Source organism: Aythya fuligula, chromosome 9 (genome assembly GCF_009819795.1).
Source record: "Aythya fuligula isolate bAytFul2 chromosome 9, bAytFul2.pri, whole genome shotgun sequence".
Lineage (NCBI taxonomy): Eukaryota > Metazoa > Chordata > Aves > Anseriformes > Anatidae > Aythya > Aythya fuligula.
Genome location: NC_045567.1, coordinates 25,044,679 through 25,070,725, shown reverse-complemented (window position 1 = coordinate 25,070,725; position 26,047 = coordinate 25,044,679). Strand labels below are relative to the sequence as shown.

The following is a 26,047-nucleotide window of genomic DNA, read 5'->3' as shown; positions in this document are numbered from 1 at the left end:
CATCCTCTTTGCTGACTGGTGGTAGCTCAGTCCCGTTCTTCTTGTGTCAGAGCTGTGATTGTTCTAGTTTTGTCAAATTTTCTCTATTAACATCATTAGCTGCCAAGATCAATTACTAATAAATGAAACAAGCTTGGTCACTAAGGTAGTCCAAAAGCATGATTCACAAAGCACAAAACTCTGTGATAAGGTTTAATCTTCTCCCAAATTCCTGATAAAAGGAACTGTGAGACAGAATTCCCTATCTGGAAGAGGCAGCAGTCAGTGGAAAATGCAAAAGGTAACATGCAATCTGCATTTTTGCTTCCGTGTGTTCTTTTCATAAATATTTCATTTAAAATATTTTCATATTTAATAAGTAAAATTAAAATGTAGATTAAAAATCACAGATGTTTGTATCTGAGAATGGAGCCACATAATGCTAAAAAGGCCTTAATAGCTGTAAAATGTTTCTGGACATAATTATAAGGCTTTAAATGATTTCTTTCAGTTCACACTCAGACAGAAAGAATCACTAAAATCCACAGGGCTTCTGCTTCTTTATCTGTCAGAGTGAAATTAGAAAGCTCTGTGGTTATTTGCTGATCGAGGTTAATACATTTCGTGCATGTGCTTGTAGGACAAGGTGTTATTTTCTGGTGTTTTCTTTGATCACATAGGAATGAAACTCGGATGGGACCAGGATGAACTCTGGCTAATCCTTGAATACCTCTCCCCTGTGCTGAGAGGCCTATTTTTACTTTGGCCTTTGACTTGCTCTTGAACTTGACGCTGCTATGGTGACTGCAGAAGGGGAAGGTGGCTGCCCAGGATGCGGGGTGAAAGGGGACGCCTAGTTTGGGGGGAAAAACACCAAATGCATAAAATACAATATATTTCTAGTTGGCTAGATTTGTGTTATGTTAGGGAAACACAAAGTATCGTCTTTTTCTATATAATTATGTGGTCTCTACTGTACCTGCAAGGTCTAGAAAATTTCTGGTTAGGAAGTATACACTTACTTGTGCGCCTTGAGAAACTTCTCTTGAAATATGCAGGTGCAAATATATAGTATAAGTAAAAAGTCACCTATAAATTTGCCTTAACTCCATTTCTTTTCTTACGCAATTATCAAATTACTCATAACTGTAATCTCATTTATTAATCTGTTGAGTCAGATAATTCTACTGATTTATAAGAAGTTATTCCTGAATAACACTGCTGTGACAGAGACCATGTAAATTGCAGCTGAGGATGAAATCGGCAGCTGGGGTGGTAGCTCTGAGAAATAAAACCTTAGGTTTCTGCAGAGATGAATTTTGACGTGGTTGTGACAAGGCAGTCATCCTTCTGTCACTATTTTCCAGACCTGTTCCAGAGTTTTACCTTTGCTTGAACAAAAATTATCCAGGTTGTCTTCTCAGCATGCTTTTTATCTTTTTATCTATCTATATTTATATATATATTTATATTTATGTTGTGTTAATAAAATAACAATTAATGCAAGATTTGAAGTGACTGTCAGCTTACATGAGACTCGACAGAGACCTTCACAAAAAGCCTACAGATTGGTAGCCAGAGAAAACTTCCATCTGCTAACCTGCAGTCCACAGGTGAATGATCCTGTAGCAGCAAACAAAATCTATGAAATAGCCTGGTCTTAGCTTGAATGGTCTTAAATGGTCTGATCAGTCCCATAAAGGCGCTGTGTACCACATAGCCTGCAAGAGGGTTGCTTTTACAAATCTTAACTTCTGAGAAATGCAGCTTCTTAAATTTGAACAGTCGTGGTAATTGTCATTACTTTTAGGACACTGAATATTATTTGTTTGCTGGCAAGAATCCCTTGTAACTACTTCTTTATTTTCTCTGGTATTCTTTTCATTGCCAGCACTGGTGGTTAACATGTTATAACTCAACTCCCACTCTGTGCAGGCTTCCTCCTGTGTTCACAAAGTATGCTGCCTGCAAAGATGGGAAGTTGATTTTCACAGTTAACGCAAAATACAGGACAGAGGACAAGACCACTGTGTTCTCACACTTCTCTTTTAATTGTGTCATCTAATGATCTATTGAATTCTTTCCTTTGTGCTAAATATCACCAAAATAATATACTTATTTTTTTCCTCTTGGTGATGAGAGTAGACAGTTCAACTTTCTTGCATTGTCCACGTATCTTTTTGTGTGCAAACAATGGGAAAATACCAATAATGTCCCTTTGCACTTTGAAACTGCAATTCTATGCTAACCTCACTAAATCAAATGTTTGGAGTAGGGAAAAAAAAAGTCTGCTTATTTGGAAGTTTTATTTCAAAACTGTAATCCCAAGAAACTTACACGTAGGTATGGGTTAATTTTCCTGGCAAGGTAATGCTAGATTTTTTTTAAAGTTATTTTCAAAGTTATTTTTATTTTATTTCATTTCAGTGACCACAGTTGAGCCCAAACAACTTACTTTTTAATTATTAGATGTTCAGTTATGGTTTTGGCAGAGCTCTGCAGATCCAAGTTTCTTTATCAGGACTCCTATTTTTTAAGTTTGCATTTTGGTGCAAATGTGTTGTAGATGATCCATCTGATAACATAAACTGATGCACAGAAAAACAATAGGCTTTGTTGTTTATTTTTAAGCTATAAATCATTTTCATTTTCATTTTTAAATTGAAGCAAATGCTAATGTAATGCTTCTGCCATCCTTTGGTTTTGTAAAATACTTGTGTATTCAAATATTATTTATTTACTAGTGACAGTGAGTCACTAGTAGATAAATACACCATTTACTTTTACGGTTAATCTAGTGCAAGTAGTGTTGAAAAGGACTAGTTTTTAAATTACATGTCCCTGTCATTGTGCTTTCAGGGATAGAAGAATATACTATAATAACTGCAGCTAGCAACTGAAAAAAAAACACTAGTGTAAACTGCTAATGAATGTTGTATGTGATAATCTCTGTGATATTCTCTTTGCACATGTTACATAGGCGGATATCCTGCATGGTTCCATTCATTTCATTGCAGTTGTGGGAATAACCCAGGAGTCATTGAAAGAACAATATTTTCAATTTTATTTACACTGCTAAAGTTGTGCTTGACAAATACACAGGTCAGAACCACTGCTGTAATGAAGAAGTTCAAAAGGTAAATTTTAGAGGCCAAGGCGAATGCATAGGTCAGTTTATCCGTTCCTTTGAGCTGTCTGGCTGTGTTTGCTGGGGCACGAGGATGGGTCATATCCTGTGCGTGCAACAGACCTGCACCTGGAGCTGTGCACAGCCTGAGGGGCCGCCCACCTGCAAGCAAGTGAAGGTGGAAAAGAAATGCTGGGTTGGTTCTCCTGCATCGTGGGCCTGTTTTATTTCAATATATATATATGTACAGAACTATAAGCAAGTTATATAAGAACAGTAAGAACTAACGGAGAAAGGCACATGAAGGTTGTTCAGCTACACGTCTTCCATAACTTAGAGATGGCATTAATTTGTAGACATCCACTGAGTGGCTTTAAAAAATAAGTACAAAAAATTGCAAAAAAAAACCCCAACAGTGTTAGCAACTAAACTGAACGGCCACAGCAGGCATCTCTGCGTGTTTCCAGGGGCTGCAGGAAGCTGCACAACTCAGCCCCAGCTCTGCCCGCTGCGTCCCGTGCCGCACGGAAAGGGGAAGGCTGGGAAGTCCCACGGGCAGGGAAAGCCCCCGCCGGCCGGTGTGCTCAGCCGAGAGGCGGCTGGTTTCGTTCCCACTTCTTCAGGTGGGAAGGGTGGTGAGGATGGGGCGCAGCCCCTCTCCCGGCTGGGTGTCACGGCTGCGTGACCTGCTGCTGCTCTGCGGCGCTGAGCGTGGGGTTTCATCACCTCGTGCTTATCAGGCACCTCAGCTTGAATACTCCTGTGCCTAACCATCAGCACCTGCCTGCTATTTCTGTTCACCTTTCCCCTAGCACAGATACTTGACTTTTCAGTGTCATAACCTCGTTTGCATAGACATAACTGAAGTACAATGGGACAAACATTAATTTGCATTTTTAACGTGCACCTTGTATTTGTGAGTCCAGATAACGCTAAGCTCCTTTCCTCTCCCAGTCCCAGATTTATGATCTTTCTCTGGTGTCAGATTTGATGGAAAAGCTCAAAGCACAACCCACACTGCAATTTCAAAGTCTGTTGCACGCTGTTGTGACGACGCAGGAGAAGACTTTTCGGTCTATTTAAGGCAAATACTTAAAATGTGCTGTGACAGCGTCTCCTTCGATCCTCTGCTGTGGGGACGCTGCTCGAGGAGAGCCGAGGCTGTGGCCCGGCCCGGCGCCCTGCCAGCATCTGTCAGATGGAGCAGCCACGCTGTGGCCTTCCCACCCCAGCTTGTGGCCAAGAGCTTTCTCAGCCCAAAGGCTGCTGATGTATTTTATTTTTATTTTACTTCCTGGAAGGAAGAGGGGGAGTGAAGAGAAATAAACGCAGACTTTCTCTGGTATATCATTAATCTAGCTGGGAACGTAGAAACCTAGCTCTAGTCCAGAGCTTAACTCTTCCCAAAGGAAAATACAGGAAGGTGATCCCACTGACGGGATGTTGTAGATCAGTTTGATACCAGTGTGATTGCTTGAGTAAGTACAAGTAACACATGGTGAGAACATCTTTGTGAAAAGCTTCTCTTTAGACAGAATATATTGTGTGTATTTTTGCATGATTATTTGCTGAGCACTGTTAATGTTCTCTAGTACATGAGAACTAGAATGTGAAACGAGACAAAAGCAAACGAGCAGTTGGGATTCGTGTTTCGCAAAAGCCTGAAACCGCGAAATAGATGAACAATCAGAATGGAAAAAAAATGACAGTGCCGGTAACAAAAAGTTTGGTATTTCCTGCTGGTTGGCTTTTGGCACGTCCCCCTGCAGCCTGGAGGAGCGCTCTGTTTGCCTTCGCTGCACGCCTGCCCTGCATCGCCTGCAGGGATGAGGTGCCTGCTTGTTGGGCATCGCAGCATCAAACCCTGTTGTACAGCTCAGTGTGTGCTTTTGGAGGATGGACAACAAGCACTGATCTGGGGGCTGATACATCCATATGTTGGATATGGCATATTTTTTTCAGAAACAGTTACTTTTGATATACACACCTTAACTTTAGAATGAAAATTAGCTGTGTTTGTCATAAAACCTCTTCTTTCACGCCCTTGAGATTAAAAATATGCAGGTAAAAATGTGACTGTAATTTAAACAACTGAGTAGTTCTGTGTGGCCTCTGTGGATAACACCGGATTCATTAGTGTATTTGTAACAGCCCCTGAGCTGATCCTGTGTGCTTCCATGTTACTGTGCAAGCATCTTTTGGGCATTATTTGGAGGGAGAGTGTTGCTGAAGCATCAACACAGTGGGCTGAAGTCAGATTCTCTCCATGTGAAGGTCTGATATGTCAATCTGAAAAGGCAATTACCATAGGAAGGACGTTATGTACAGTGGAAACAAAAGTCACAGATTGGTTAATAGTGTGAGTAATACTTGGCTTTATTTGAATCTATAGAATAACAAACCTCACAAAGGAACTAAAAACCAAACAAGATGAATTAAAAAATGTGAAAGAAGATCTGCGGTATTTCCAAGAAGAAAAGGAAGCTGCCTATAAGCAATCACAAGTGCTCAGGTAAGAACCCAAACAGCAATGCTGGAGTTGTGGCTCCTGTGGCGTGCAGTCCATTGAGGGGATTCACACTGTAGTGTCACCAGAGGTAACCAGAAAACGTCACTCCTGATTGCTGATGCTGTTAGCAACAGGCTAAGTTCTTCACAAATTTCAAATCATTAGTAGCTCTTAAAAGCAAGTGTGTGCCACTTTCAACACAGTGGAGATAGAGTATTTCTTACACAGGTTGTTTATTGCTCTGATTTCTCAATAAAAAGTAATTGTACAATTTCATTTTTACATATAAGTTTAAAATGAACATTTAGAAGGGTGAAATTTCTTACAAATTCAATGTTCAACATACTTCATTCACTGAATTGTTGTAACACAATATACTATAAAATGTCACATAACAGAAAAGTAGTTATCAGGTTTACAAATAATTAAGATATTTTGTCATGTATATTTGCTTTTAAAAATGCGTGTCTGGTATTACTTTTCTGTCTTGCAGAAATACATTGGAGCACCATTGCTCAACTCTGAACAAGGCTGTCTCACTGTTTCCCTTTATCAGAAGTGAACTAGAAAATATTAAAGAAGTCGTGTCCAGTAATCTAGAGAGCTGGGCTGCCCTGAAAGAAGAAATTTTTGTCCAGATAAAAACTGTTAGCAAAGAAGCTTTGACAGGTAAATTATCATATTGCAATAACTGGTCAAGGTGAAATATTTTTTGGTAGTTGAGTGGACCACCGTAAATTCGAAGGTAAAATCAATTAGATAATTTCTAATTCTAACATTTAATTTGGCCAGAAGCAAAGTAGTACAAAATGTCATGGCACTGTGAATGGCATTGAGCTAGTCTGGCTCCTGCAGGATTAGTGTGGTGTGCTGCTCGCTGAGGGCTGACACAGAAGTAATATGAGTACCATGAATGCTTGGATATGGAACATAAATAATCTAAGTTCTTATTGTGTGTAGATAGGATTGCAGTGCAAAGGCGCAGAGAGATTTAATTTGCTGTGTGTTTCCTGCTGCCAGTTTTCTTCACATCTCTTCCCTTGAGCAAGCCACTGGTGTAGGCATTGGGTGGGCTCCAGTACTGGGGCCACCGCAGCGAACAAACCTGCACCTGGCACCTACCAACTGCCTCCTGCTGTGCCCAAATAACAGCATTTAATCCCCAAATACCACTCTTTATCCGAGGGGACTTTGGAATTGAAAAGGGCATGGAGCAGCCCATGGGCTGAGAATAATTCAGTTGGCCCACAGCCTGCTTCCTGCTCAGACAAGGGCAGCCTTCAGGAGGAGAGAAGCTGGGAGCAAGTCACAACTGGTGGCTTGCTCAGGAAGGTCGTACCCAGCCCTCGGGCTGGTGGTTGGACTTGAGAGCTCAGATTTATCCTTGAAAACCGTTTTTGCTCTGCCTGGGTTAAGAGATTAGTTTTGCTGAAAAAAATATGCAGTAGTGTAATGACAGACTGCACCATCCAGAGCATCCAAAAAGGCCATGTGTTGGCTTTTGTGGGTTTAATGGTCTTTGGACATAATTTCCATATACGCGTTCCTTTCCCTACAGTTTTTCAGTGTGTTCTGTATTAGCTGATAAGCCAGTATTTGGTCTGGAGCTTAGTTTTATCAGGGTTTTAAGGTAGGCAAAGGAGCAGGTGAGCTGACATCACCCTTTCTGTCCTCGTGAGAAGGACTGTGAGGGCACGGTGGGCAATGTGCATCTCCCAAATCGCTGTGCTGGTGAAACTGTCTGCACCCTGTTGTAAATGCATAGCTTAGGTGACACCTACACACACGGAGTGTCTCAGAAAACAGGCAGCACCATTTTAAATAATAGCTCCCCAGTTGCCGATTCCTCCTGTGAGATTCGAGGTAGTTTTTAATGTGTTCAGCAGTTGCTTTCCTCACACAAGGAAGAAGTGAGCGGGGCAGCTGTGCTGAGGGGGCTGCATCCCCTGGGGCATCCCCTCAGCCCTACAGAGTGCTCGGGGTGCTGAGGCTGCTGCCTGCTGGGACTGGCGTGGTGGGAAGGTCACTCTGTGGTGCTCAGCTGCTGTGCAAACAATCGGGTTAAATGTCAGCACCAGTATCTTGCATTTTGATTCATGAGTTCATCTCCTAATTAGGCTGAGCACAGAAAGTATCGTGTGTTCCTACGAATTCCTCTCTTCCTGTGTTCTCTGTGTTCTTTCTAGTTAATCAGGAGAGCATGTACATGCTTTTCTGCAGACAGTTTCAGGTTCAAGGAGTTTCATAACATTGTAAAGCATCTTTTTCTTTTACTTTACTGTTATTTGCACCAAGATTTTCAAAGCTTTTCTACATCGGGTTTTCAGAAGAAAAATGTTGCATAAAGTGCTACTCTTTATTCCTCAACCAGTTTCCTTAGTTAGTTTGAAAAATACACAACAAGTTATAAAACACTTGTGTATGTAAATTATTTAGCTTTGGTTAATTAGTGGCAAATAGGAAGAGGTATAAGAAGTTAAAATCTTTGGGAATTTACATCATTTAGTCCAACAATAAGTCAATGTAAGTGTCAAGCACTTAGACAAGATAGTAGATAATGAAATTGCAATTTAAATTTTGCACCTAGGCAATATAAAAATATGTAACAGCTGACTTAATGGTATAATTAGGCTTCATCTAACGAGAATTGTCATCACTAATATAAATAAAAGTGATATAAGTTCTTTGGACAACTGAACGTTTAGGTCTGTAGTTGGAGAGGGCATAGGAAAGAATTGCAACTACGGGAAATGTTAAAGGGCACTCATCGAGCTAAGCTAAGGTCAGGAAACATTGTAAAAATGTAAGAGATCCACTATTCCCACCCCAATTTACTTACGTACCTTGCAGTGAAAACTACCTGGGAAGCTCCCAGGGGACTGCTGCTTTTCCAAGTTGAAGAGCTGATGAAAGCTAGAGTGAAAAAAAACTACCTTTAGTGTAATGGATTGCTTTAACAGCAGAAAGGAGAAAATAATTTGTAATACACATGCCCAAACATCTTCTGAACCAAAAGTTTCACCCTGAGCTTTAGCAGAAGCTAACCCCTTTGAGATATCTTCTCAAATTAATTTCAAAACGAGCTTGCAAATGTTTTTGTATGTCAGCAATGTTTTGTGTCTCTCCTCAAGATAAAGTCTGGGTTCAAGCATTTGTCACCTGTGGTTATTTCATTTGGAGTATATATATTCTAATTTGGTATTATGATCTTAGAGGAAATATGTATTATTGCTTAGAATAAAATTTGTATGCTTGTCAATCGTATCTGTTTGGCTAAGTACAGGTTACCCATGTGAAGATTTATCACACAGGGTACTTTCGTTGGTCCTCTGCTCTCAGCAGGAATCCTGAGGTCTTAATTCAGGTGAGTTGCTTTTTAATGAAGAAAGTAAATTTGACAACAGGCTATATGATTTTTTTTTCTCCTCAGAAATACCCAAATTGAATCAGAGGTTAGCAAAATCCCAGAGAGAGAATGAGAGTCTTCAGGAAAAGGTAAAACATCTGACGCTGGTGGCTGACACGGTTGAGCTGAAAACTCAACAGCTTCAAACTTCTCTTCAGCAAGGGAATGAGCTACAAAGCAGGTGCCGTGAACTACAAAAGGAAACATTAGGTAAGAGAATTTTGATTTTCCAAGCAAACTTCCTAATAAAATGAAATGCAAAAATATTTAATGTGTTCAAGTTCTGGCTGTTACTGTGAGTGCGCTCAACAGCAGAACTCAGGCCCTGGTAAAGCTTGGATGGTGCATGGTCAGAAAGACAGCATGTCAGTCTGAAGTCTGTTACCCTGTTGGAAACACAAGGTAGTTTTGAATAACAAATAAAATTAAGGGAGGAAAATAATGCAGATGGTGGTAGTACTGTTATGCTGTTACCTGTCAATATGTAAAACATCAGGGAGGTGCTCTCATTTTGACTGGGAAGGCCAAGCTGATCTATCAGCATCAGAACTGATGAATGTTAGCCTAAGCTAGTCTCTTTTCCCCTAGATCTGTTGAACTTGAATCTGTCTAATGATTTGCCCTTGCTAGTTTGTCTCAAGAATGGAGGGTCCTCTTGAAAACTGTAAGAGAAGTGGTAGCACTTGGAATTATAGCATCTTGTGAGCTTTGTTGAGACAATGACTCATTACAAGAAGATTATTGTGTATTTATGTTAGTATCTCTTGAATCTGTTGTCTTTGTAAATCAGGATTGTGTTCATGGTGCTGGCTCAGAGACATTTTAAGACATTCAGAACATATAGAGGTTGTGCTGTTCCACACATGGCTTTGAGTCATCAAATTGGCACTGTAATTACCTCGCTGCCTTATGCACAGTATGTAATTTCAAATCTAAAGCAGTAGCTCTCGGTGCTAGTCATGATAAAGGAATTTCACTGATCCTTCAATAGCAGTGATAATATCAAACGTGAAACTGAAGAGGGGAAGAGCGCAGTGACTGTGGAGGACTCATCACCCAATGAGTTATCAAGCCAGATGGCTGAGGGCAGTCTTCATTTCTGTCACTGGATAACAATACTGATAGGAAAGCTTCAGATTTGAATGCCAGATATGAGCAGATATCTGAGCAGATGTGAGCAGATAACTTTACAGCCTTCTCCAGGCACCATCCACACAAGAAATAATTTTTATATATCTTCCTTTTTTGTGGTATTTGTTCACAGAACTGACTTTAAATGAGTACACAATCAGTTAGACTTGGCTCTGAGAAGCTTCTTCTCTGTGGACTGTTCACAGTGTGCTGTTTTGTCTGTTTTTTCTTGGGGAGCTATGGAAGTGAACATAGTGATCCAGTGTCTCAGGATCTTGTCCGTGACGTTTTCTGGTAGGCTCATTGTCTGATCATAGCTACATCCTGTTTCTTAATCCTCTGTTCAGAGTAAACTCTGGCAGGCAGGATCTGGGGGGAGGGCTGCCTTAAAAGTGTTTAATTGTCAGTAATTAGTCACAGTAGCTCATTCTGAAGATCTAATTAGATTGGAAGAAAGGCATCAATTTTATTTCAATTTCATTTTTTCAGGAGAATCTTGAACACAGTGAACACATCTCAGAAAATGTGTACCTCTTTTTTTGGCTTATGTGTAAAATCACTAGGTGAGATTTGAAGAAAGCATGAAATAAAATACTGGGAGTGCATAAATGGTAACTGCTGTGTTGTTTTTTTCAAGAAAAGTAACCGATATTATCTGTACACACGCATATACATATATATAATATTATGTGTCTGAGATAAGTGCCTGGGTTTAAAAAAATAAATAAACCAAAACCCGAAATAAGTTAAAGATAACATCACTTAAAATGATAGAATTGAAGGCCTTAAGTAGTTACATAGGTTTACCAAATCACGTTGCTTGCCCCAAGAGCATAAGGTCGCCTGTGACTGCTTATGTTCTACTTGAAACTATTTAGAAAAAAATGCTCAAAATGCATTCATTTCTATAGAAGAGACAAGTGTGTTTCTTCTCCATTAAGAGATTTATGTTTTATCAAAATAGTCTGTGTACATGTCTGGCTGCCAGGTTTGACTATTACAAAACCACAGTCTAAAACTTGGAAGTTGTATACTTCAGAATTCCTTTTTTTTTCTTCTTTCTTCCTTTTTTTTTTTTTTTTAATATGTTTTTCTGTCCATATATATTCTGAAGAAACCGGAGAGATTGAGCTCGGAGGCTCTCGCAGTACTGGAAATTGCTTGAGCAGGCAGTATCACGGAAAAGATAGCCAAGGTGACTGGCTCAAAAATAGCACAAGAGTTGCAGATCCTGCAATAAGACTTACAGCAGTGATTTATTAAGTTGATTAAGCTTTTCTTTCTCTACTAAAAGGGTAGCGTGGATGGAAGGTTTGTTTGGTCCTTAGTGTGGTCTTGTGCCATGTAAGGAAAACGTCCTGAAGTGCATTAGTACAGCAGTCTGGGTGTTCTACTGAAGTGCTGAGAAATTGCAGTTATTTACAAGCCAGCTTGAGGATGGTTGGCCCCAGTACTCTGTACAGAATCTGGGCACCACTGCTTTGGTCCCTGGTTGCTGCCTGATGGAGTAGGGTCATGTTTTGGTCATATTGTTGTGTTTTCTAAGTAGCAGTGGATACAGAAGACTTGTTCTGCCCTAATACCTGACTTTCTTCTGTGTTCAATATAACCACCAAACTTATTTTCACTTCCTTTTTAGGAATAACTTATCCCCTAACTTTGTATAAATAAGCACAAATAACGGTACCTCGTAAAGCAGTTACAGACCGTTTATTACTTGTCTTTCTCTAGAAACCTGAGTGGGTGTGCTAACTGACTGCCTTGAGGAAAACATAATTACGTTTGACATGTGTTTTTCAGGTGCAAAAATTAGTTGAAATAAAATAATCTCAGTGCAGAAATAGCTCCTTCTCAAGTGCACTTTGACATTCCATTTGTGTTAAAATGCCTTTTAATTCTCTGTACGAAATAAGAAACTCGTGGGCGGCACGAGTTAAATTGCCACTGGAGCCATGCAGCCTATTGTAGTTCCTTCCTCAGGGTAAGCACTGAGAACGCTCCTGCTTACATCGCTCAGGACTGAAGATTTTGCCTTTTATAAGGTGCCACATTCAATCTATCTCAGATAATCTCACACGTTGCTGAGTGAAGTGGCTGTATGTGAGAGCTCAGTGATTTCAGTGGTAGTTCACATGCATTCTTGGGAGCTGCAGTGTCAGCACTCGCTGCTGCTGGAGGAAGTCTAAAGCCCGTTTAATTCAGCGTCCTGTCCTTGCCACTGAAAACGGCGTGGTTCAAAGGAAGGTACAGGAACTCTACAACAGCAGTTATGAGATAATCTGTCATCCTTACGTGTCTCATCCTGATCTAGGAGGTCATTGAATCTAATAAGACAATCTGTTAAGCTTTGAAATATGTGGCTTAATATCTTTACATAAGGCGCATCGTCACATTTACTCTGGTGTGAAAATTACACAGGGTTATCATTAGAGTTCCCCTTTCAGTTTTGTAAAGCTGTGTACTTCACGGGTTCCTGTAAATAAGGAGTTCCATTGGTTGTTTACATGCACTGGAGAAATACATTTTCTTGCTTAGTTTTCTACATTTTAACTCCATGGAGAATTGCCTTATTCTTGTGTTAGAAAATGAGAGAAAGTTGTTCACAGTCAACTTCTTTTAGGTTAACCAGCGTGTAATATATTTTTGTGATACTTGCATGGCTTTATGACCCATAATCTTGAAAATCTGAAGTTAGTTCCTTAAGTTAGTACACCGCACCAAAACATCACACCAAGCAGTTATGGTTCTGTTCTAGTTTTTTGTCTTTAATATGCATAACAAAATACGTTAACTGTAGTATATGTATGCCACATCATGAGCAGGTTCAGACTAGCTCACACAGGGCAGCTCTACTTGTGCTGAAAAAAAATGATCTTTAAGCTTACAAAGAAGTTTCTGTTCTAGAGGCCCTATTGTACTCTGTGGATTTTTTTTTTTTAAATATTGTTGTATAAGTCTACCAAGATTGCTCAACAATTCCTAATAAAAGATCATTGTTTTCAGTTGCTTGGAGTATTACCAAACTTAACTAATCAATGAATTTTGAACAGTAGTTGCACAAAATGGGCATAGCTTTCACAGGGGTAAGATGGGTGGAAATGTCATTGGATTTTATGTTTCAGTCTTACTATGCAAAAACTTTGTTGAAGAACCCTTGGACCTTCAGTTCCTTGAGAAAGGACTTTGAGCTGGGGGGTTTGACAGTATTCTTGATGCAGAAGGCCATGTTGAACTGATGTCTAAGCCTCTGAAAGCATTAAATATCTATTTATTTCTATGGTGGCCAAACTCTGGTGTTCTGGCCCCAGAAGACCGGGCTGAGCGATGCTTTCCCACATGTTGCATGTCACCGTGGTGCTGGGCAGCGGGACTGAAAGCAAGGAGGGATGCGGTGGAGACCAGCAAGGAGCAGGAGTGAAGAGGTTGGGGTGTCGTGATGGGGAGGCTGGGGAACTGTCCCGTCAGTAAGCCAGGGAGTGCACGCTGAGCAGGGAGATGCAGGTCTTGAGTAGCTGGATTCTTTGCCCTTGCAGCAAGAAATCAGTATGCTGCTATATCCTGAGTGACTGTTTGGTAATGTGTAGTTATAAAGCATGAAAAAGCCATCTGGTATTAATGTTTTGTTCACCTTAAGCACTCGCCACAGTCACTAATGCAGGGTTTGTGTGTATCTTGAGTGCATCCTAGACTGCACACTTGGGTTGCTCAGGGAGGCAGCATGGTCAGAGCCATTTCCCTTTTGGTTTGAGACCTGCCGTCTGCTGCCCTGCTCTCCTGAGCCATCCCTGGACCTGTGGTCACTGCAGGGAATGCAGTTCACAGAAGGAAACTGGAGCCGTGTCCTAAAAGCAGTAAGTTGATCTGAGTAGGATAGCCGTGCTGCCTGGGAGGAGGGTGCTCTCAGCAGGACGTGCCGAGCAGCTGAGGGGCTGCTTCCCCAGGCTTCGTGTCGTGCAGCGAGGAGACAGCTACCAGATGCTGTGTGGTTTAACGCAGCAGGTACGGGAGGAAAAGTGAAAGAGCTTTTCCTTTTTCCCCTCTGGCCTCGCTCCAGCTGAACCTCACGGCTGACATGTTCTGTTGCATTGTGTATCCTCAGCTGAGTAACAGCCCCCACGCACTTCACTGAGACTTCAGATTTTGGTTTCTGTTCCTCTGTTGCCAGTGAGCCGCGTGAGGGAGGGCAGCAGGGAGGGGAACACACAGAGCAGGCTTTTGCTGGGGGCTGGAGTTTCGCTGGAGCAGATCCGAGATGCCAACAGCAGCAGGGCTGCAAGCCAGCCCCTTCTCTACCTGGACACACGGCTCCCTTCCACCTGCAGCCCATCACCGGGAGCTGATCATGTTCTGTCAAGTGAAATTTTTGATGTAATATGCCCCTTTGCCTGCTTCTGATGAGAATTTTTAACTCTGTCCCCGTAAATCCTGTAGCTTTATACCTGTATTGGCACTGCCGGTGGATTTTGTTTCTAGGTTTTTGAGTTTCATACTCCATATTTATCATCTGAGGAGCTGCATGTTGTGGTTTCTCTAATGATGGAGCTGAATCCCCATCTGATGGCTGGCTGGCAGCGACTGTAATCGCTACCACGTATGGGACCTTGTGAGCGTTCCTCCTTTGGCCTTTATTTCTTCCATCCTGCCTCTGGGTGCCTCCAGGAATAAGGAGTGCTCACAGAACTTTCTTCCAAGCTTTATTAACCAGATTTGGATATCTTCAAACAAGTTTGTTGGCCTCTGTAGGAAATTGCAGAGTAGAGACATCAATCAGCCGCCCAGGCGGTGGGTATCGCGTCTCGGGGCAGAATGTAAACTTAACACTAACTCTCCCTGAGCTCCTCCCCACAAAAAGAGAAAAAGATTGCTTTCATCCAGACCCCTTCTCCAAGTTAATGCGGGGAGGACATTTATGATTAATCTCTCACCAGTTACGCTGCTCGTGGAAGTCAACTCTTATTATAGGCTGCTGGAGATTTCTGATTTTGATGAGAGACAAACTGGGATTTATTGAACTAAGTTGTCATTTCTCACTTTGGTGTAACACCAGTGAAAGTAAAGGCATAACGCTTGAAAGAAAAAGCCTGAAATGTTAGAATATTTTGAAAAAGCTTTATCCATGTTTACATCTTCATTAAAACTTTTCCACTGTTAACATTGATAGGAGACATAACCAAGAGCTGCCATCCAAATTTTTGTGATAAAAATAAAGCAACTGTTTGGTTTTTTCTTCTTGCCTACTTCAGAAGAATATTTTAGAAGCTGCTTGTTTGTGTATATAAAGAACCTTGAAAACTTAGTGCTGTGCAGAGGTGCTTCTTCTCCCAAGAAGCCTGGAAAGTGCACTATTGTGTGATCTCTCCTGCTCACTCTCTTTTTGAGCGTGCTTCCAGAGAAGAGGGGCTAACAAAAGAAGGGTACATACTGGGTTCACTTTAAAGTTATCTCAGCAGTTAGTGCGACTACGGATTCTCCAGCATCCCAGCAGCATAACACTTGAGCAAAAGGGTCACCGTGACCGCTGATCGTATTGCTGTGCTGTTTGACTCACTATTTACTTATTTTGCCTATGTCAGGTTTCGTTTTCAAACTGTGTACGATACAAACTTGAAATAGCAGGAGTTTTCTGGAGAAAACATAAATACAATGTCATATGTGGAATAATTCATACTGAAAAGTATTAATGAGCTAAGATCCCAGCTAAGCATGTCAACGTGTTACGTGAGGCATTATTTTTAATTTTTATTAGTAACAAAATGTATCAGTTACTTAATAATAAATCAGTTATTAATAAGCAATAAAATGTGGATATCTAGGACTTTTCAAGGCAAAAAGACTGTGAGCTCAGGCATTTTTCTTCCACACTTTCTGAATTGCTCAGTAACCCACAAATCCATTCGCAGTTGAAGAGGTCTGTCTATACAGAGCACATTACTGGATAGGGGTAATAAAGCTGGATGACTCGGTGATGATAAAAATCTGTTTCTCTTTCCTTTTGAAATAGAAAGCGTGATTTTATTCATGAAACAAAAATAATATACAATGCTATCTTACCATTGTATTAAAATAAACTAGTAGGAACAAACAACACATTTTTATTGTCTCAGTTGATCTTAGTGAAAATCAGTTCCAGTTAGTAGGTTTACACCACATAGTCAGTGTGTATGAGATCAGTCTGATCTAGAGGGTTCATGGCTTTTGGTTTTCTTTTTCTCTTTTTCTTTTTTTTTTTTTTTTCCCACACAAACTATTGAAGCTAATATCCCTTTTTGGTTTAGTACTGAAGTAGTTCTGTGCTCCAAACAAACAAACAAAAAACCCACGCAAAACCAGAAACAACCTGAATATATTATGTGTTTTGAAAGGATTTTAATTTCTACAACCAACATTATGAGGATTCTTGTTTTGTATATTTTTGGCAAATTGTAAATTATTGCATGTTTCGTATGATAGCAGTCATTTGCAAGAGCTGAAACTAAACCTTAGTTTCTACTATTGTTTCTTGGTTCTCCTGCTTGTCGTGACTTTATGAAAATTACCTTCATGAGTTACATTGTGCTGAAGAGGTGATTCGATTGCTGATCTCATACCACTTTTCAGAGTCATGATGCATCATCTGGTTAGCTAGAGATGACAGGTCTTGAAGAATTCTCAGCTAAGGGCAAAGTCTGGTGAATAATTGTCTAATCAAATAGACTGAAAAAAAAGAAAAAAAGAAGAAAAAAAAGATAATGCCATGTGATGGTGTCATTGTCTATATTCCTGGGCTTAGGAGCAGTGGAGGAGCTGCAATAGCACATGCTCCTAAAAGATAGGAGCTAGTATCCCTGCTGTCATTTTTATTGCCAGCCAAATCCTTTCCTTCACTTAATCACAGATACAGAATATTTTTTCTTCACAAAGCCATTGCATAACCCATTTATAGTTGCAGATTTACCTCTGTATGGATTTAAATTGCTGGCTGTGCACATGAAATCTGTCTCTTAAGGCTTTTGATGCTACTGCTTGATAGTCTATTTAAGTTACTAAATATAAACTTAGCAGTGGTCTGCTGACATAATAAGACTAATGAGAGATGATAGAAAAATGCAGGCAGCTGTAGGAGTAGCAGGGAAGTTTAAGTGGGGAATGTTAACACTCTTTGTGGAAAGGAGGAGCGGTATTTTCATGTACATGAAGTGTCTCTAACAGCACTTTAAAGACTGCTTTGAAAATCCAAAGAGAGAATAGTTTCCTGTAGTTTTAGGTAGGCTGCAGTTCAAGTATCCCCTATTCATGCCACAAGTACTGTTGAAATATTTTTCTATTAATTCCAGCTGCGATACTAAGAATTTGAAGGGCCGGAGCTGGGGAATGCAGTTTGGTGTTTGAACAGGCTGTGACAAGCGGGTTAGACCAAGCAATGGCTCATCAGTGCTTTTCAGCAGCCTTTTGAAATGGAAGAGGAAATACATGACTGTGATGGAAGGAACAGCATCCTCTGCTCTCCAGCGAGGTGTCTGGATCGTGATGTGCTGGAGCGTGTTTTCCTTACGGAAGAAGGGCCACTCTTCACTCTTTTTCAGGAAAAGCAGGAGCCCTCGTTGAAGGAACTCTATTGATCGTATTTTGTTTCATCTGCGTGGCCTAAGCACTGACAAAAATACGTCTCCAAGGAATTACTGTCAGAACTCTTCTTACCTTCAGTTCTCCTAGCCACTAGGTAAGGAACTCAGTGTCTAGGCTCAGTTTTGAGACATAGGAGAAGGTCTGTGGGAACAATTCTGCCTTGCACCCAGTTACCTCGGGTATGAAAGGGCAGGAATGTATGCAGAAACTCGGGGTTAAGGGGCGAATCCTTTGAGACGTTCAGCAAATACCATGTAGGCAGTGTCTGACTCCAGAAGCGTGTCTGATGTGACACTGGTTAATGTGTCCTGTGGAGCGGGACGGAGAGGGAGCAGGGCGTGTTGAGATAGCATTGTCTCTGGAAATAAGCACATCATAAGGCCTTGGAAAAGACTGCCATTGCTTTTGTGGTTTGTTCTTTTCAGGGCACTGAGTGATGCTATATTTATACAGTGAAAAAATGAGAATCTGGTCCCTTCTCTTGCTTTCTTTATGCTCGTTTTATATGCGAACATGAAAGAGCTGATGTGCTGGTTCAGATCAGAGGTCCAGAAAGCCCACTCCTGGCAGCGGTCAGGAACATATGCGTAGGCAGATAAGAACCAGGCACTCCTCTTCTGGCACATCCTCCTGGTTCCTGGCAGCTTTTAATGATTTAGAGCCTTCCTGGTGGCACTGGTCAGGCCTCCAGAAGGGATGTCAATCTACATGGCTGGAGCCCGTCCCTCCGCTCTTTCCAGACAGGCTTGTGCTTGTGAACCTGTCAGGCAAAGTACTTTATTGTCCATACAAAAAAAAATATTTTTTTTAGAGAACATAGTACATGAAATACTATAAATAAAAGCAAATAGTTCTGTACTGTGCAAGCAAGGACTTTGGGTATTTAGTTCTCTTCTTTGTTTTCCTTAAAAAAAAATAAAGTGAGGTGAATTAGTAATTGACAAAATTACAAAAAATACAAAAATGACAGTAATTTTTCATGCATGTATTTCATATTTAACTCACAGCTTCTCTACTATGTGTAGTAAATAAATGTACTTAATATATCTGTAAAGTGTACATCCTAATTTGCTCTACCATTTATATTCTAAGAAAAAGGAAGTATTTTACCCTTTCTGACACAAGTAATCAGCCAATATTCAGGGCCTAATAGGTTGGTACAGGGAGCAGGCCGGGTGATTAATTCAGGCAGTTCGGTGCGATTCTGTTTGTTGCTGAGGAAAACCTGCACACTGGAGGAATTCAGCGGCAGGGGCTGGGCTCCAGCCACGGGCCAGTCTCAGCCACTTTCTCCGTTCCCAGACAGTCCCTCACTGTCTCTTCCTGCCGGTCTCTGTCATGTCACCGAGCAGCACGTGCCCTGCTCCCCTTCTCCCCAGTTCTCTTAGGACAATATTGAGGCTCCTGCTCTTGAGCTCTTGTTCCACCCATCCCATCCGTGCCCGAGAGCTGAACTGCTGCTCGCTGCTCCCGATGAGGGACGTTTCTCACAGCCAGCACCCTCGGGGAGGTTTCAGTCAGTCCCCAGCACAACAAATACTATCTTGGTCTCAGACAGCCAGGGAGTGGCTCACGGAGTACTTCCGTTCAAGAGGATTTGGGCCAAGTCTCTGAAACAGATTATTCGTAAAATTAGATTAATCAGACAAAGGAAGCCATATCCTGGTATCGTGGTGAGAGCTGGGCTTGTCTGTAAGTGCCCAAAGGGGAGGTAGGAGCATAGGAAGGGGCATACGGTACGGCAAGGGACATCGGCTGCAGCCTGGGGCTTCAGGCTGGATGTCAGGAGCAGCTTTGTCAGCAGAGCACAGCACAGGCAGAGGCTGCCAGGGGCTGGAGGAGCCTCCATCCCCAGAGCTCGGCAAGACCTGGCTGGATAAACCCTCAGGCCATCTCTGCTGGCTTTGTCAGCAGCAGGCTGCACCAGCAGCCTCCAGAGGTCCCTCCCAGGCTGAGCCTGGCTGAGTCACGCTGAGAACATCATGAAGCTTGGTAAGAACAAAAATGCTTCAATCTGCGATACCTGCACCACGCTGCTGGTACGTGTGTGGGTATTTCTGGTCAGCAGGACTCGAGGGCAACATGTGCAGCCTACACAGCCTTTCTGCTTCTCAGGGAGCGTGAAGGGGGCTGCCCCAGCAGGTCTTTCTCATCGGTGACCAGTATAATGAGTCAGAGCTTGTTGTCTTTAAACCAAAATATCTGCCAGTTTCTTCCCCAAAGCAAGCTTAGGTGAAGGGAAAACAAAACTACTTTTTCCCTGTGCTGTTTTTATGTATTGTAGTGCAGTGATGTGGTGAAAAGCGGCAGTCGCACTTGTTTTGGTACAACTTGTCTGTTCCCGGACGGGCAGTGGGAAAGGGGCTGTATTTCTGAAACAGGGGGCAGAAAAACTTCGTAGGCATGCATTTATTCTGAGGTAGGCACAGTCATTTTAGACCAGAGACTTGGCGGTACGGGGTACATTCATACCGTGACCAGCACTGAGGTGGAGCTGAGCTGTGAGTTTCTGCCCGCCAGCCCCTGAGCTGAGCTGGTGCTGCTATGGCAGAAGGGGCTCCAGCCGTCCCTGGGGTCTGCGTGTCTACAGCAATGGGTTTGTGTGGTGCCCGGGGGCCTCTCCAGAAACTGAGTTACTGGCAGGTAGTCTTCCTTGTCTCACGTGTGCAGAAGACACTGAGCTTTTATTTAGATGAAACCAAAGCTTTCAGAAAGTATCTTGGATTGTATTTTTTTTTTTAGCAGGATTTGCAGGAAGAGCAGAAAATTACATAGCTTTATCATGCATGCTTCTGAACTGATATCATTGTGAATCTGTTACAAATTAGCCGGAAAATTGATGGCTTCCAGAGTGGCTGCTTACCCAACGTGGGTGTAGTTCACAATGGGTGGTTGTCTTTTTCTTTCTTCCTTTCCTTTTTTTTTTTTTTTTTTTTTTTTTTTTTTCTGAAGACTTTACTAGTTGTTGCTATTTGCAAACCAGAAACTGGGACCTTCACTGAACACTGTGCCATTGGAAAGGACGCAAACTGGGTGGCTAAATTTCTTAAACCCATTTCCAGGCAGACTCTATGCTCTCTGTTCTCAACTGTGGACTGTATGTCGTGGAATTTGCCCAAACAGGAGGAAACAGCGACCAGCTGTGGTTCTTCAAGGTGCCTTTTCTTTGTGCATCTTCCACGCTGTGCCTCCTCGGTCTCTGTCTGTATCACAGCAGAGCCTCCCCTCATGGAGAATACGATACTGCTGAAATGCAGAAGTGGAGGTGAGGCACCCTCTCCTCTCATCCACCTTTTGTACCCTCTTGAAGGCAGGGCTGGCTGCACATGCTGCCCAAAAGGTTACTGTTGACTCAAAACCTCTGCTGCCAGAGAACAAAAAGGTTCAAGAGCCACAGCTGGCCTCAAGGATGGGCCCCAAAGAACCTCCCTTGCTCAGTTATTTCATGAAATAGGCGTCTAGTCACTAAAGAACTTCTCTAATTGTTACATTTTTGAAAGAAATGTCCATAGACAAGAGTAAAGTTTTGTTAAAAGGTTAGTTTTTCTCTGATAAATACAGTGAGGTCTTATATTGGTCAAAAGACTTGCTACACTGAATTTCTGAATCTTTTTTCCCCTCCCATAATGAATAGTTTAAAAAAAATAAGGAACAAAACAAACGCTAACAGTTCTTTAAAAGTAGGGACTAATGACAGTAAGAACAATCAAACTATTTTTTTCTAAGGTTTCACCTACTAGCCAGTAAAAGCTGTCTTTTCTTGTTTGCTGCCTGGAGTATGCTGGCCGGTGTCTGGAAGGTGGCTAGTATACACCTAAGAATTCACAACACCAAACTGTTTTTGATGCTATGAAAAATTACTCTGGAACTAAGATTGGTGTCTGTGGTAAGATGTAATGTGAATCACAAGGATAGATAGTGTTAAACACAAACAATACTGAGATGTATTTGGACTGAAGATTCTTCAAAATGTGATGCTACTTAAAATGTTAAAACGAGTATCAATACTATAAAGCAGGAATGCTTTTTGTTCCGTGTTTTACAATAAGCTTTATTTTCCTTACTGGAGAATGCTTTTTACAGAAGTATTTGAATATAGTGTTTTCTTTATTCAGTAAGTTTTCAGCTGAAGTTTCCATTTGTGTTACCATTCCCCTTGTTAGTTTCCTCGGTTTTCCTGTGTCCTTCAAACTCGGTAGAAGTCTGTGTTCCGTAGTCGCTGTGGGTGTGGGTCTGGTCCCTCAGACTTTCTACTAACAGCTCCTGTTGACTTTGGTGGGAACTCTCTCTAGAGAAGACTTGCAGAAACCAGCTGTATAATTGAATCCATTTATTCCCTCATGAGAAACTCCCGTCCAATGCTCAGTCATTATGAAAACTTCTCTAAACAAATTGAGTACAAGAAGAAACAGAGCTGAAAGACCACCCAAAGTACCAGAACCAAAATAACCATTATCCTTTTCCTTTTTTCTCGACTTGTGTCCATACTCTCACATCTAGGAAGAGGAGGGGAAAAACACACACAAAAAACAGTTGTTTATAATTGCTCAAAATGTTCTATAATCACAGAATTAAAAAAAAAATAATCATCAAGATCAGATGTTTATGAAAAGCTGCTCTGTAGCAGCCACCCCCATGCAAAGAAAGGCAAAGGGCTTTCTCCTTTTTGTGTTGTTGATCTACAATAATTTGATCTTTACTTAATCTGTTTTAATAAAGCAGTCACATTGCAGCAGAGTTTGTTGTTGTGAATTTTAGATCATTCCCACATGTTCTGTCTAACATCTGCTTGGTGTTTGAAGCCAAAGTTTCCCCTTTTTCTGTAGGCATCCAGAGCCATTTGCTTCTTAAGCCAACGTCAGGATGAATGACAGGAAATTAAAGTTGAATTATGTAGCTTTGGAGAAGTGTACAGAACAATACATTACAACAGAATGCCCAGTTGAAGAAAATGAAGTAAACGAAAATAACTGCAGGTGGTCTAATCTGTCCTTCGTGTGCTTGGCCATGACTTCCCGTCCTTGCAGAAGGCCACAGTGCCAGGGGGGAGCCGATACATTGCGGCCTGGCCCGGGGCCTGTTGTGCAGTTCTTGGTGCAGACAGCAGAACTTGGGTTATAACTCAGCGACTGCATGACTTGCATGGCTGATTACAATGGGGGGTTTGTCATAGACGTTTTTAAAACAGCTGAGAGGAAGTTTTGGCAAGAGCACTGTCACACAAACACAGTTTCTGAATAGCAGTACGTTGCTGGAGATTTATCTCTAGGGGTGCTGTTTGACAGCAAGCTTGGATGCTCGGTGGCTGGGAACTGAGGGAAAATGTGGTTGGCCTGCCAGAAAACTGAAACAGTGAGAGGACACTGGGAGATTATAAACCACTGGTTCCGTGTTTCTGACAAGCAGCTATGCTGTCCCTGCCATTTGTCATGGCCCTATACCCATACCATCATACTTGGGGCAGCGTTGAGAGCTTCATGGAAGAGCTTCAGAAGCTTTCCATCAGCTGAACCCTAGTCTAAGCGGGAAAAGAGGAGGTACCAGCCTCCCTATCTTCCTGCCAGGAGTCCAGGTCAACAGTCTTCAGCTGCTGCTTATTGCTGAGTGCTCATCCTTGGTCATACCCCACTTAAAAGTGATGCGATGTGGAATACCGAGAAACTGTAGTGTCTGAAACAATATGATTTTTTTTCATCAAAATTCCTTCCTAATGCCTGCAAAGCCACCGATTGCTTAACACAAAAACGTGCAGTTATAGCATGGTAAGGATGGCTGCGGAGTGCGGATGAAAAAGCATTGAACTGGGTTTTAGCTGAACGGTTTGAGCAGGGTTGCGTGTGCTGTTAAATAGGATTACTGCCACCAAGCAGGGGGGCCGGCAAAGAGCTGTGTGAGGAATGCCTCTTCAAAGAGGCGACCGACTGTTCCTTCCTCGCCTCGAGCTCTCCCAGCCGGGCTGCTGCTGAGCCGCGCTGTGTTTTATGGTGCGAACATGCTCTGCGTCTGCTGCTGCTCAGAGCTCTGCTTTGGGACGTGTTCATGCAGTATCCTGAGAGGCTTTGGCCTCCCCCCAGTCAACTTTATGCCCACAGAAGCAGAACCATGCCGGTCCTTGCTGCTCTCGGTGCTGTGCCTGCACAGAACTACTCTGCTCTTCTGGAGAAGCGGCAGGGAGCAGGCCGTGGGGGTGAGGAGGCCGCGTGGGATGGAGCACAAATGGAGTTTTAACTGCTGCCAGACCTTAGCTTGATGTATGTGTGAGGCTTAGTGTAACTGCTGCCAGACCTTCCCGTTTTTCGCTCCTTTTCAAGAATGTCGTGGGAAAACAGGCCTCACCACAAAGCTAGAAATATCTCCTTCCTGTGTCGTGAGGAGAGTTCGTCTCCATGGGTTTCTTTTTAGTCAAAGTGCCAAGGCGTGGTGTTCTCAGGTAGAGCTGTACCTAGCTGCTCCTTTTGCTCCTGGGGGCTTCTGAAAGCCTAATGTAAATGGTCAGTACTCTGTAGTCACTGAAGCGTTAATACAAATAAATTCTCGTTTACATATTTTATAAAATGTGAAAAAAATTGCATTGTATGGAGTTTGAGGGAAATGTGAAGGTTGGCAGTACCTCATAGCAAGCTGTGTACCTGAGCATGCCTTGCTGAGCGAGGGAGACCTCCTGTGTCCGCGGGGTACCGAAAGGTCCTCTGTTCTGCTGGCAGTTTTCTGAGGACTGCCGAGGAGGTGTGGTGGTGATGATTCACCTGGACGTGGTCCATCAGCGCCGTTCTCAGCTCCAAATCCTCTCAAATACATCACTTGAACAACAGATGCCAGAAATTGTTGGAAAGCCAATAATGTAAATAACTTAGATATTTCTAGGAAGCCCTGATTTCCAGACAAGTTTCTGTGTCTTGTATGATTCTGTGCAAGGGATTTGTAAATATCTGTGATCAGTAATGTCTATATTAAAAACCAGCAAACATTTGCTCTACTCAAACATAAGGAATGTGTTTCGTATTTGTCAGCTAGACATTGCAACAATATTTAGAGAAGTGGTCTTAAGCTTTGAATTCTGTTTTCTTTAATAATTTTTTTTTTGGTAATTATAAGGGTTCTTAGTAGTAATATTGTTGTCTCAATTCGCTTAATCCAAATTATCAGTAAGTTTAAAATGTTTTTGTTTCTATGTAAATAATATCAGGTGTAGAGTGCTTGCAGACCTCTTCCATGAAAAAAAAAAAAAAAAAGAAAGCACTGGTTGCAGATTCCCCAGCTTCATATTATTCTTTCTACAACTTTGAACTAAAATATTTCAGATGAAAATCTACTCTATACAGAGAAAGACATAAGGTACTTTTTGTACTGAAATGTTGCACCAGAGACCTCTGGAGACCTCCCTCCCCTCTCTGCCACTGCTGCACCCTGAGGAAGAGGGGTGAGTGCACGGGGCAGAGCCGGGGGCATGCCGGGTGCTGCTGCGCCCCTGTCCTCACCTGCTGCACAGAAGCTGAAAATCACCTAAGTGCAGATGATACTGCTGTTATCATACCTGCTACCACAGGAAGCTTTGCTTTCTACGTGCCTTTTTTAAGAGTCTTGTGAGAAATGACCTTATTGTCATTTTTCACTTCTTCAGTAGCACTGAGCTTTCACTCAGAGCTTCCACCTGTACTTCCAGACATGAATTGCTCACATAATCTCAAGAACACAATTTATTTTTGTTTCTGAGAAACAGCGTATCATTATGGACTCTTGGATTTCCAAATCTGGGGCAGGAGAAATTCCACGACCATATGCCATTTTTCCGTATTTGGTTCTGTTAACATATTATGGGCTAATACACTGCAGAAGGAAGGAAATTCCTACAGCTGCATTGCAAACATAAGAAAAAACAATGACTGGGAGTGAATAATTCTAGACCTTCCCTCCAGTTGTCTGTTCTCATGGCACGCTGTTGCTTTCTTACTACATCTGTAGTTCTGTGTGGGGTATCTATACGTGCTATTTATCTGTGTGATGCTGATCTAAGATATACAGGATGATTAAATATGCTTTTTAAGTTTTCTCATGAAAACTGTTTTTGCAATCTGTTCAAAAGTTGCCTTTTCTGTTGTGTCTCATCTTCCATGGTTGAATTGTTTCAAGGAGACAAAAAACAAATGGGGATGACATCACGTCTGAGGCAGCTCACCATGGGCACAGCGAAGAGCTATCAGCATCCCCTGTGTGCTAAAATAAATGAATCGAGTAACTCCAGGAGGACCTACAAAGTCCAGATCTGTTGGCTTCTGCCAGTCAGGGCTTG

At 41.9% G+C, this 26,047-nt stretch overlaps 1 protein-coding gene across 4 annotated transcripts in view; it reads left to right on the top strand.

The window, feature by feature from the left end:
* Window positions 1-26,047, top strand: part of LEKR1 (leucine, glutamate and lysine rich 1) — a 51,969-nt gene that overhangs the window by 12,047 nt on the left and 13,875 nt on the right. For all 4 annotated transcript variants that reach the window (XM_032193643.1, XM_032193642.1, XM_032193644.1 and 1 more), the window contains exons 3-5: window positions 5,499-5,618; window positions 6,109-6,284; window positions 9,046-9,231. In XM_032193643.1, the coding sequence (XP_032049534.1) occupies window positions 5,499-5,618; window positions 6,109-6,284; window positions 9,046-9,231 (482 nt within the window). The remainder of the gene's footprint in view (window positions 1-5,498; window positions 5,619-6,108; window positions 6,285-9,045; window positions 9,232-26,047) is intronic.